The 13,492-nt window shown below is 42.4% G+C and overlaps 1 protein-coding gene across 2 annotated transcripts in view; it reads left to right on the forward strand.

Moving 5' to 3' along the window:
* The first annotated feature begins 1,303 nt into the window (after positions 1-1,303).
* The window catches only part of LOC115113294 (ninein-like protein), a 42,390-nt gene continuing 30,201 nt past the window's right edge, over positions 1,304-13,492 (forward strand). The window contains exons 1-2 of one of the 2 annotated variants that reach the window (XM_029640805.2): positions 1,304-1,632; positions 11,828-12,036. In XM_029640805.2, the coding sequence (XP_029496665.2) occupies positions 11,854-12,036 (183 nt within the window). In that variant the 5' untranslated portion in view covers positions 1,304-1,632; positions 11,828-11,853. The remainder of the gene's footprint in view (positions 1,633-11,827; positions 12,037-13,492) is intronic. The other variant, XM_029640806.2, reaches the window with a different exon arrangement.

The following is a 13,492-nucleotide window of genomic DNA, read 5'->3' on the forward strand; positions in this document are numbered from 1 at the left end:
AGCACCTCCTCTCAGCTGCCCAGTGCACTGAGGCTAGGAAACACTGTCACCACCGATAAATCCACGATAACCGGGAATTTCAATAAGCATTTTTCTGCGGCTGGCCACGCTTTCCACCTGGCTACCCCAATTCCAGCCCCAGCCAACCGCTCTGCACCCCCCGCAGCTACTGTTTGGTCACCAATGCCCCATATACTACCCACCATTGCGACCTGTATGCTCTCGTTGGCTGGTCCTCGCTACATATTCATCGCCAAACCCACTGGCTCCAGGTCATCAATAAGTCTTTGCTAGGTAAAGCTCCGCCTTATCTCAGCTCACTGGTCACCATAGCAACACCCACCCGTAGCACACACTCCAGCAGGTATATTTCACTGGTCATCCCCAAAGCCAACACCTCCGTTGGCTGCCTTTCCTTCCAGTTCTCTGCTGCCAATGACTGGAACGAATTGCAAAAATCACTGAAGTTGGAGACTCATATCTCCCTCAAGCATCGGCTGTCAGAGCAGCTTACCGATCGCTGCAGCTGTTCACAGCCCATCTGTAAATAGCCCATCCAACCAACTACTTACCTCATCCCCATATTTTTATTTTCTGCTCTTTTGCACACCAGTATTTATACTTGCACATCTATCACTCCAGTGTTAATTGCTAAATTGTAATTACTTCACCATTTTGGCCTATTTATTGCCTTACCTCCTTACTTCATTTACACACACTGTATACAGATTTTCTATTGTGTTATTGACTGTACATTTGTTTATCCCATGTGTAACTCTGTGTTGTTTTTGTCGCACTTACTTTGCTTTGTCTTGGCCAGGTCGCAGTTGTAAATGAGAACTTGTTCTCAACTGGCCTACCTGATTAAATAAAGGTGAAATAAATAAAAAATAGATTTAGCACATAATGCTGTAGTATATGTAAGTGGGATAGGTATCTTTTGTAATTATGAATGATTGACTGATCTGCAAATAATAATGAGTCGTTTTTTATGATGCAAGCCAAGGTGATTTGTTGATCAGTCAGTCGGCAGTTGCCTGCACTCGTTCAAGCCCCAGCTCTCTGATTCTAAATAAATACATAGACAACTGTTTGACCAGTAGGGGCTGCGAGCTTGAGCCTCCAGCATGAAAATGGTTCCATTCCCCTGCTCAGACGTTGCATGCATCAACCAATGGTTGCGTGCCACGTCATCGACTGACAGGTTGCTATAAATTACGATATGGTTAGCTGATACTTAAAATACTTATCCATGCGTTGTAAGATCTGGCATGCGTCAGCAACGCCTGTGCAAAATAACGCGCACGTTTTCTTCAAACGCCTCAAAGCACAGCGTAGCCTAGCTTTCGGTACTTCTGAGTGCCAGCCTCCAGTGGACGCTAGGAGGATATTGAGAGAGATCTTCCCTCTGTAGCCTTATTTAAGGAGTGAGATTTCCACCCGCCACGCACATATCTACTTGTGGTCACTTCATAGACAAGAGCTATGCAAACATGACCCGTTTTCCATAAAAGAACACCGAGACAGACGGAACCCATCTTCATATTTTCAAAAAGAAAACACAATCCGATGCTCATGTTGGACCAGCTGTGACTATTCTTCGAGGCTTCGGTATAGGCTACTGTTAAAACTGTAAGAACAATTTAATTATTATTAGGCTAGCCTACTCTGTCAGAAAATAGCGTTAATTATTGTTTACAAATGGAAAGGATGATGCTACTTGGTAACGGTTTTAGTTCATAGAGTGCGCGAAAAGTGGATAGTTTGGATAGGCTACTTTGTATCCTTTTTGTCTTCTATTTTTACCTTATCTTTGTTTCGTCATGGCTGGTTTCCCGTTCCCATGGTGAAGCATAGCCGACTCACGCTTGCGACTTCAAGCCAAGAAGCCTGCTGCCTAATATTGATCAATCTGTGATAGAATGAATGTGGCCCTTGATCACGCCTCTGTTCTATTACATTACACAAGTCATTGGATGGCGTCTTCTGTAGGGGGGGAGTTTTTTGTTATGAGCCGTGTGTTCTGCCTGAAAATTATGCATTACTTGCGGTACGGTTTTGGAAGCATAAGGAGGTTAATTTATATTGGCAAGAAATAATAATGCAAACAAATGTGTGTTAAATCGATACACACCTATGGGTTAGGGTTCCCACACGGTCTAATTTCCATGTTCCAGTGCTTGTTTACGGAAAACGGATGGAAGACCGAGTGGACTACCAGTGGTAATAGGCTTTATGCGTCTCTCAACACGTGTGTAAAGGGAATACTGATGCCACAAATGTGTTGTCACTAAAAAAGACTGTAGGCCGCAACTGTGTTAACCGATTTCAACAGCGTACGAGGCTACATATGGGAGGACGGCTCATAATAATGTCTGGAATGGAGTGTATGGAATGGTATCAAACACATGGAAACCATGTGTTTAATGTGTTCCTTACCATTCCATTTATACTGTTCCAGCCTTAAGGCCCACTATGAGCCCTTCCTACCCAATTAAGGGTGGTGTGTAGGGGAAGTGTGTTTTGCGTTTGTGAAATGATTTTGACGTGATATGAAAGTAGAGGGATTTATGTTTCTAGGACCATACAGCATGATTCATGTTAGATGGAGTATTTGGCTATTTTGTCTTCCAGAGCCAATTAGCCCTTTTTTAAACAGAAAGTTTATTTTTTAAATTGTATCTTTATTTAACTAGGCAAGAACAAATTGTTATTTACATCCCGAAAGACGCTGGGCCAATTTTGCACCGCCTTATGGGACTTCCAATCATGGCCGATTGTGATACAGCCTGGAATCGAACCAGGGTCTGTAGTGACGCCTCTAGCACTGAGATGCAATGCCTTAGACCGCTGTGCAACTCGGGAGCCCATGTAAGGTCCTTGGACTAAGGAGTAACGTTAGGATCCTTTAGTCCAATGCTGGACTAGAACAAACTATGACTAGTCTGTTAATGCATGACATTAGACAGGCTATATTTTTCTTTGCACAGTGTGCAATTATGGGCAACTTTATTTATTCAATGGGGTGATTGGAAAAAGACACATGCATCTAATGATTTATATGAATTTGTTTATTCCTACTTATAAAGAAAATCAAATAAAAACAAATTGTCACATGCCCTTAATACAACAGGTGTAGATTTGATCATGAAATGCTTAGTTACGATCCCTTCCTTACAATGCAGAGCTAAAATACTTTTTTTTTAATAGCTTTGGTGCAGTTTTCACAAGTAGGCCCATGTAGTACATTTCCACAACTCTTACTACAAAACTTAACAGATTATCAAAAGGGCAGAAGTTTCATAACTCTAAGCACATTTTCAATTAAATCAGCCACTTTTTCACTAAACTCAATCAGTGTTTCATCTTTCAGATGGCAATACATGTTCATATAAAGTAATTGCCTTTTACAATATAATGCTCACATTATTTTGTATATCTACAATGGCATTGTTGAATAGTCCTTTCTGATTGTCTTGAAGGGCATTCTAGAGCATGCATTGTTTCCCAATAACGCACAGTTATTTGTGTGATAGAATGCAATGGCTGTAGTTCATTTTTACATGTTTAGTTTGAACCGCTTTTGAAAGCAGAATTCGAATATAAAACAGTAGGCCTATTTGGTTTTGTTGAATTCGATTTTCATAATCGCAAAGTAGGACTGATGGTTTGGATAGCTAAATAGCAAGTCTGTTTGTTTGGTTACAACAGCAACTACTGTAGCTATGTAGTAAACTTGCTAGCTACTTCAGTGGATGTTGAACACATTTCTACCTGCAAATCAACACATTTCTAGTGGAAAATGTGTTAAATTATAGCCTTAGTTTAAAAGGGATAATCAATGAGGGGCTCTATGCGTTCTCTGGAAAATAATGCAACTCAGTGGAAGGTTGATTATCCATTAGATAATTCTCTCTTTTGTTAAAATACAGTTTACTATTACTTAAAGCTGCAATATGTAACTTTTTGGGTGACCTGACCAAATGTGCATAGAAATGAGTGTTATAGATCTGTCACTCATTGAAAGCAAGTCTAAGAAGCAGTACATCTGTTCTATGCTTCCCGTTATTACATTTTGTTTTTGTGTCTCTTTCTTTCGGTTATGTACACCAGCTGAAAAATAAATATTTTTGGTTATGGAAAATGTATTTAGAAGCGGTTTAGATGGTACAATGATTCTCTACACTATAATTGCTTGTTTTGCGCCACAAACTGAAATTAGACAAACTATTACATGCTGACTAGACCGGGCATGCGCCATCGCACGCATGTTGATTTTGTCCATCCACACCAGACGCAATCATGACACACATGTTGAACTATCAAAACGAACAATGAACAAACTATATTAATTTGGGGACAGGTCGAAACATTCATGGGCATTTGGCTAGTTATCTTGCTGTTGCTAGCTAATTTGTCCTGGAATATAAACACTAGGTTGTTATTTTACCTGAAATGCACAAGGTCCTCCACTCTGACAATTGAATCTACAGATATAAGGGTAAACTAGTTTGTTTCTAATAATCTCTCCTCCTTCGGTCTTCTTTGGACTTTATATGGCAGTTAGCAACACACTTTAAGGTGCGTTACCACTACCGACTGGAGTGTGGACATCAGTTCATCTTTCAATCAGCCACGTGGGTATATGCTCCTAAAACCCAATGAGGAGATGGGAGAGGTGGGACTTGCAGCGCATCAGGTGTCAAATTGAACTAAGTTCTATATTAGTGCCTGGCTACGCAGATGTTCACGAGCAGTTTGGATTAAATGATTGAATAACATGTATGTGTACATTTATTTTGCAATGCTCACACACGTAACGCAAGCGGTGTGGTAAGCATGTTCGATTTTTAGCAACCAGGAAATGGCGAAGTGCATAGTGCATCTTTAATCTGACTTTCTTAATTGATAATCACTTAACTGTTTGATAAACCTATAGATTTGTAACTGGTTTGTCTACTACAGACTTTGAGAACTACATAATGAAAATGTATGTCTGTAAAGTAGAAACATATAAAGTATGGTGTGTGTGTGTATACACTAATGTACAATTATGATAACGACTATCAATCAAACTGCTCGAAACGGATAACTACTGAACCAAAATGATGTAGTGCCTAGTTAACGTACTGTAAAACTAATTTGATTTGCAAAGAGTCATCAACACAAGGGCATTTTGTAACTTTAAACCTAAATCCACTGACATAGTGAAATGTCATTGGATTTGTCAATGCCAATGTTCACATTGAATTCACGTTAGTTGACAACTGAACCAAATGTAAATCTAAATCATTCCAGGACAAGGGCTGCCTACTCATACTGCATTCTCCATCAGCCAGTGTGCTTCAATTGCACATACTGGAAAGAGTCACTCTTATGTACTACCATTAGGAATTATAGTGTAGTGTACAATGCACTGCTGAAATAGCTGGGTTTTATATAACAATATATTCCACTCATTATGTGAGTTCCATTGAAACACTTTCAAACAGAGAGACAGGCGATAATGTATCAGTTGACAAGTCACGTAGAAAATGTGATCTGGTACAATGTTGCATGGGGCAGAAATGGCATACAACACTGTGATGCATGTTAACATTAGCTAACAATACCCCTATTTCTGATGATTTGTCCTTTGTATGTACTGTATAAGGATAATGAAGCTGAAGCTGTATTTATCAACATGCTCACAACCTGCCATTAGATACAAATTATAAAAATAAATGTATGTCAAGTTCTAGTCAAATACTGTATAGAAAATAATATTTACCATCTACTATGCTTTCTCTTCAGCACTTCAAAGAACAGTTTTGAAATTTGTATCTTGTATTTTTTGCTATTGGATTAAAGATGCAATATGCAGAAATCACTCCGCCATTTCCAGGTTGCTAAAATTCTAATATTTTGCCTAATTTCAGTTTGTGACAAAACAAGCATGTGGAGAATCATTGTACCATCAAAACCGCTGTGAAATATATCTTCCATAACCAATAATATTGTATTTTTAGCTGTTTGAAGTTGGTGTACAAAACTGAAAGTAAAACAACATTTTAAGAATGGAAAGCATAGAAATGGCGCACACAGAACAGATCTACAGCTTCTTAAACTTGCTTTCAATGAGAACGAAAGATCTGTAACTCACATTTCCAGTCAATTTGGTCAGGTTGCCCAAAAGTAACACATTGCAGCTTTAAATGCTATTTTAAATGACTTAATAGTGAATAAACAAAATGTTCTCAGTATTTCATCATTCTTTGTTGTTGCTTGAATGACTTGGAGGTAAAAAGATATGTGAAACCCCAATGAATGCACAATCAAATGTTCTGAAAATAAGATGGGGCACATTACTTTGTGTTATCAGTTTAAAGTTTTGTACTTTTTGAAAATGTACCAATTACATTTGAAAAATGAGTAGCAGCAGTATACAGTGTAAGTGTTAAAGTCTGTGCGCATGACCGGCCGCTTGGTATTTGCTAAATGGCACCTAAAGGACTCTGACCATGAGAAACAAGATTCTCTGGTCTGATGAAACCAAGACTGAACTCTTTGGCATGAATGCCATGGGTCAGATCTGGAGGAAACCTGGCACCATCCCTGAAAATAGCTGTGCAGCGACGCTCCTGTCCAACCTGACAGAACTTGAGGGGGTATGCAGAGAAGAATGGGATAAATTCCCCAAATACACCTGTGCCAGGCTTGTAGCGTCATACTCGAGGCTGTAATCTCTACCAAAGGTGCTTCAACAAAATCACATTTACATAAGAATATTTTTTTATATATATATATATATATATATATATATATAGTTTTGTAAAAATGTTTAAATAGTTTTTGCTTTGTCATTATGGGTGTGTGTGGGGATTGAGAGGTGGATTTTTTTTTTTTTTTTTTGCAATTTTAGAATAAGGCTGTAATGTAACAATGTGGATAAAGTCAAGGGGTCTGAATACTTTCTCTCAATTGTGCAGCTGTAGAACTTTTTGAGGATCTGAAGGCCTTTGACAAATCTTTTCAACCTCTTGAGGGGAAAGAGGTGCTGTCGTTCCCTCGTAAAGAGTGTGTGGACCATGTTAACTCCTTAGTGATGTGGATGCTAAGGAACTTGAAGCTCTCGACTAGAGGTCGACCGATTAAATTAGGGCCGATTTCAAGTTTTCATAACAATCGGTAAACGCCATTTTTTGGACGCCAATTACATTCCACGGGGAAACAGATTGGCGGCTGACCACCTGTTAGCGAGTGCAGTGTCAAAAGGACCTTGTGTCTGCATGGAGGTAAGTTGCTAGCTAGCATGGAGGTAAGTTGCTAGCTAGCATTGAACCGATCTTATAAAAAGCAATCAATCTTCACACAATCACTAGTTACACATGATTGATGATATTACTATGTTAACTAGCTTGTCCTGCATTGCATATAATCAATGCGGTGCCTGTTAGTTTATCATCGAATCACAGCCTACTACGCCAAACAATTGATGATTTAACAAAAGCACAAATGTACAGTTGAAGTCGGAAGTTTACATACACCTTAGCCAAATACATTTAAACTCAGTTTTTCCACAATTCCTGACATTTAATCCTAGTAAAAATTCCCAGTCTTATGTCAGTTAGAATCACCACTTTATTTTAAAAATGTGAAATGTCAGAATAATAATAGTGATTTCTTTCTTTCATCACATTCCCAGTGGGTCAGAAGTTTACATGCACTCAATTAGTATTTGGTAGTATTGCCTTTTAAATTGTTTAACTTGGGTCAAACATTTTGGGTAGCCTTCCACAAGCTTCCCCACAATAAGTTGGGCGAATTTTGGCCCATTCCTCCTGACAGAGCTGGTGTAACTGAGTCACGTTTGTAGGCCTCCTAGTTTGCACGTGCTTATTCAGTTATGCCCACACATTTTCGATAGGATGGAGGTCAGGGCTTTGTGAGGGCCACTCCAATACCTTGACATCCACTAACTTGACTGTGCCTCTAAACAGCTTGGAAAATTCCAGAAAATGATGTCATAGCTTTAGAAGCTTCTGATAGGCTAGTTGACCTCATTTGAGTCAATTGGAGGTGTAACTGAGGATGTATTTCAAGGCCTACCTTCAAACTCAGTCCCTCTTTGCTTGACATTCTGATGACCAGGTGGCGAAACGCATCTCTGCATGTCTGGCAGACATATCAGTGTGGATGACGGATCACCACCTCAAGCTGAACCTCGGCAAGACGGAGCTGCTCTTCCTCCCGGGGAAGGACTGCCCATTCCATGATCTCGCCATCACGGTTGACAACTCCATTGTGTCCTCCTCCCAGAGCGCTAAGAACCTTGGCGTGATCCTGGACAACACCCTGTCGTTCTCAACTAACATCAAGGCGGTGGCCCGTTCTTGTAGGTTCATGCTCTACAACATCCGCAGAGTACGACCCTGCCTCACACAGGAAGCGGCGCAGGTCCTAATCCAGGCACTTGTCATCTCCCGTCTGGATTACTGCAACTCGCTGTTGGCTGGGCTCCCTGCCTGTGCCATTAAACCCCTACAACTCATCCAGAACGCCGCAGCCCGTCTGGTGTTCAACCTTCCCAAGTTCTCTCACGTCACCCCGCTCCTCCGCTCTCTCCACTGGCTTCCAGTTGAAGCTCGCATCCGCTACAAGACCATGGTGCTTGCCTACGGAGCTGTGAGGGGAACGGCACCTCAGTACCTCCAGGCTCTGATCAGGCCCTACACCCAAACAAGGGCACTGCGTTCATCCACCTCTGGCCTGCTCGCCTCCCTACCACTGAGGAAGTACAGTTCCCGCGCAGCCCAGTCAAAACTGTTCGCTGCTCTGGCCCCCCAATGGTGGAACAAACTCCCTCACGATGCCAGGACAGCAGAGTCAATCACCTTCCGGAGACACCTGAAACCCCACCTCTTTCAGGAATACCTAGGATAGGATAAAGTAATCCTTCTCACCCACCCCCCCTTAAAAGATTTAGATGCACTATTGTAAAGTGGCTGTTCCACTGGATGTCTTAAGGTGAACGCACCAATTTGTAAGTCGCTCTGGATAAGAGCGTCTGCTAAATGACTTAAATGTAAATGTAAATGACATCATGGAAAATCCAAAGAAATCAGCCAAGACCTCAGAAAAATAATTGTAGACCTCCACAAGTCTGGTCCATCCTTGGGAGCAATTTCCAAACACCTGAAGGTACCACGTTCATCTGTACAAACAATGGTATGCAAGTATAAACACCATGGGACCATGCAGCCGTCATACCACTCAGGAAGGAGACGCGTTCTGTCTCCTAGAGGTGAACGTACTTTGGTGCAAAAACTGCAAATCAATCCCAGAACAACAGCAAAGGACCTTGTGAAGAGTACAAACGTAGCAAAAGCCACAGTATAACGAGTCTTTTATATAGACGTAATCTGAAAGGCCGCTCAGCAAGGAAGAAGCCACTGCTCCAAACCCGCCATAAAAAAGCCAGACTACGGTTTGCAACTGCACATTGGGACAAAGATCGTACTTTTTGGAGAAATGTCCTCTGGTCTGAGGAAACAAAATAGAACTGTTTGGCCGTAATGTTAAGTTTGGAGTAAAAAGGGGGAGGCTTCCAAGCCGAAGAACACCATCTCAACCGTGAATCACGGGGGTGGCAGCATCATGTTGTGGGGGTGCTTTGCTGCAGGAGGGACTGGTGCACTTCACAAAATAGATGGCATCATGTGGTAGGAAGATTATGTGGATATGTTGAAGCAACATCTCAAGACATCAGTCAGGAAATTAAAGCTTGGTCGCAAAGGTGTATGTAAAACTTCTGACTTCAACTGTGTGTTTTATGTATTTAAAAAAAATATATATATATATTTGGTATCGTCGTTTTTTTGGTCCTCCAATAATCGGTATTGTCGCTGAAAAATCATTATCGGTCGGCCTCTACTCTCGATCCTTTCCAGTACAGCCCCGTCGATGTGGAAGGGGGTGTGCTGTCCCCCATATTTCCTGTAGTCCACAATGAGCTCCTTGGTCTTACTGACATTGAGTGAGAGGTTGTTGTCCTGGCACCACACTGCCAGACCTCCTCCCTGTATGCTGTCTCATCACCGTCCGGTGATCAAGCCTGCCAAAAGGAAAGTGGATACCTAGTCACTAACTGAATGCATTCAACCTAAATGTGTCTTCCGCATTTAACCCAACCCTCTCTTAATCAGAGGTGCGGGGGGCTGCCTCTATCAACGTCACCGGTGACTGGGGAGCAGTTGTTGTTGGGGGTTAACTGCCTTGCTCAAGGGCAGAATGGTAAAAAAAAATTCCAACTTGCCGGCTCAGTGATTCCAACTAGTGGACTTTCGGTTACTGGCCCAATGCTCTTATGTTGTCAGTGAACTTAATGATTGAGTCGTGCGTGGTCGCGGTTGTGGGTGTACAGGAGGGGACTAGGCACACACCCCTGAGGGGCCCCCCGTGTTGAGGGTCAGTGTGGCATAAGTGTTGTTGCCTAACCTCACCACCTAGGGGCGGCCCGTCAGGAAGTCCAGGATCCAGTTGCAGAGGGAGGTGTTCAGTCCCAGGGGACCGAGCTTGGAGGGGACTGTTGAACGATGAGCTGTAGTCTTTGAACAGCATTCTCTTCTAGCCTATTCTCTTCATTGCCAAATGTTGACCCAACCTCAATCCTTTACAACTTGTGCCAGAGTTTATTCAAAGTGACATAATTGGACATTAATTGCTGAATATGCTGGTATTTATGAACTGCTGTTACTTGTGCTACTAAACCCGAAGGTCGTAGGCGGTCATATATAGCAAGTTACTTTTTTTTTTTTTGCAATGGTATGTATAGGGGCCCAAAAAAATTATTAGCCTTTAAGGTGATAACAATGACAGAACTCACCGCCTTACATAATTGATGCCAATCAAGACCAACTCCAGAATTCAGTGCAGGTCATTGCAACCACTGAGGCAGATGTTGTGGGCCTGTGCTGTAATCCAAGGCCATGGGGGGAAAAATCGTGCATAAACGTATTTTGTCCCGCCACACCAAACACAATCACGATACGTAGGTTAAAATATCAAAACAAACTCTGAGCCAATTATATTATTTTGGGGACATGTTGAAAAGCATTAAACATTTATGGCAATTTAGCTAGTTAATTTGCACTTGCTAGCTAATTTGTCCTCTTTAGCTAGCTTGCTGTTGCTAGCTAATTTGTCCTGGGATATAAACATTGAGTTGTTATTTTACCTCAAATGCACAAGTTCCTCTACTCCGCAAATTAATCCACACAAAACGGTTAACCAAATTGTTTCTAGCCATCTCTCTTCCTTCCAGGCTTTTTCTTCTCTTGACTTTATATTGCAATTGGCAACTTTCATAAATTAGGTGTATTACCGCCACTGACCTCGTTCGTCTTTCAGTCACCCACGTGGGTATAACCAATGAGGAGATGGCACGTGGGTACCTGCTTCTATAAACCAGTGAGGAGATGGGAGAGGCAGGACTTGCAGCGCGATCTGCGTCACAAATAGAACTGACTTCTCTTTTAGTCCTTGGCAACAAATCTTGTTGGCGCAATAATTTAACAATTTCTAAATTTATTTAGTGACGCGAGTGGTGTAGTCAGCCTGTCAGGGCAGCAAATATATTTAGATGGTCCGTCTCACTAAAACATTTTACCACAGTACGTAGTTCAGGCCTAGTAGTCTATTGCAATGTATAGAGTTGCCTGGATGTAAGACTAATTGAAGTTGCATTGTGTGTGTGTATTATGCAAGAGTGCAGATGTAGACATATGTGATTGAATGTTTATTGTGCTTACCACAGTCTCTTCCTGTCCGCCATCCCACTTCACTGTAGGTGCAAGCCTTGCAATATGTACTGGGATGGATGAGGAAGAGCAGAATCGCTATGTGGCCCAGCTGAAGGAGGAGTTTCACAGCTGTGACACCACAGGCACTGGTTACCTGGACAAGGAAGAGTTGTCAGCCCTTTGCCACAAGCTATCCCTGGATGCTCACCTTCCCCTACTGTTGGACACCTTGCTAGGACCACACCACTATGCTCGGGTATGAGACCAGACCACTTTAGTAACTTCTCTCTCTGTTGTGGATTTACCTTAAATTCCTCTTACTTTAAAACATGTTAAGTTCTGACATGCATAGTTGTGTAATAGCTGTGTTATGACACTTTCCTACCTTTTTATTCAGTAGTCAAATTGAAAAGTAACACAAGAAAATAACAAGGCTACAGTATATACAGGGGGTAACGGTACTGAGTCAATGTGCGGGGGTATTGGTTAATCGAGGTCATTTGTACATGCAAGTAGGGGTAAAGTAACTAGCAGTCGTATGGCTTGGGGGAAGAAGCTGTTGAGGAGCCTTTTAGACCTAGACTTGGTGCTCCAGGCCCGCTTGCCATGCAGTAACAGAGAACAATCTATGACTGACTGGAGTCTATGACAATTATGGGGTGACTGGAGTCTATGACACCGGCTAGTATATACGTTCTGGATGTCAGGAAGCTTGGCCCCAGTGATATACTGGGCCATACGCGCACTACCCTCTGTGGCGCCTTACGGTTGGATGTGGAGCAGTTGCCATTCCAGGCAGTGATGCAACGGTCAGGATGCTCTCGATGGTGCAGCTGTAGAACTTTTTGAGGATCTAGAGACCAATGCCAACATTTTTTCAGTCTCCTGAGGGGAAGAGGTGGTGTTGTGCCCTCTTCATGACTGTCTTGCTGTGTTTGGACCATGTTAGTTCGTTGGTGATGTGGACACCAAGGAATTTGAAACTCTTGACCTGCTCCACTGCAGCCCCATCGGTGTGAATGGGGATGTATTCGGCCCTCCTTTTCCTGTAGTCCATGATCAGCTCCTTTGTCTTGCTCACTTTGAGGGAGAGGTTGTTGTCCTGGCACCACACTGCCAGGTTTCTGACCTCCCTATAGGCTGTCTCATCGTTGTCGCTAATCAGGCTTACCACTTGTGTCGTCTGAAAACTTAATGATGGTGTTGGAGCAGTTCTGGGTGAACAGGGAGTATAGGAGGGGACTAAGCATGCATCCCTGAGGGGGGCCCTGTGTTGAGGATCAGTGTAGCATATGTGTTGTTGCCTACCCTTACCACCTGGGGGCGGCCCTTTAGGATCCAGTTGCAGAGGTAGGTGTTTAGCTTAGTAATGAGCATTGTGGGCACTATGGTGTTGTACGCTAAGCAGTAGTCACTGAACAGCATTCTCACATTGATGTTTCTTTTGTCCAGGTGGGAAAGGGCATTGTGGAGTGCGATTTGAGATTGCGTCATCTGTGGAACTGCTGGGGCAGTATGCAAATTGGAGTGGGACTAGGGTTTCTAGATTAATGTGAGCTATGACCAGCCTTTCAAAGCACTTCATGGCTACCGACGTGAGTGCTACGGGACTGTAGTCATTTAGGCAGGTTACCTTCCCTTTCTTGGTCACAGGGACTAAGGTGGTCTGCTTGAAATGTACAGTTGAAGTCGGAAGTTTACATACACTTAGT

This window comes from Oncorhynchus nerka, linkage group LG28, assembly GCF_034236695.1.
Source record: "Oncorhynchus nerka isolate Pitt River linkage group LG28, Oner_Uvic_2.0, whole genome shotgun sequence".
NCBI lineage: Eukaryota > Metazoa > Chordata > Actinopteri > Salmoniformes > Salmonidae > Oncorhynchus > Oncorhynchus nerka.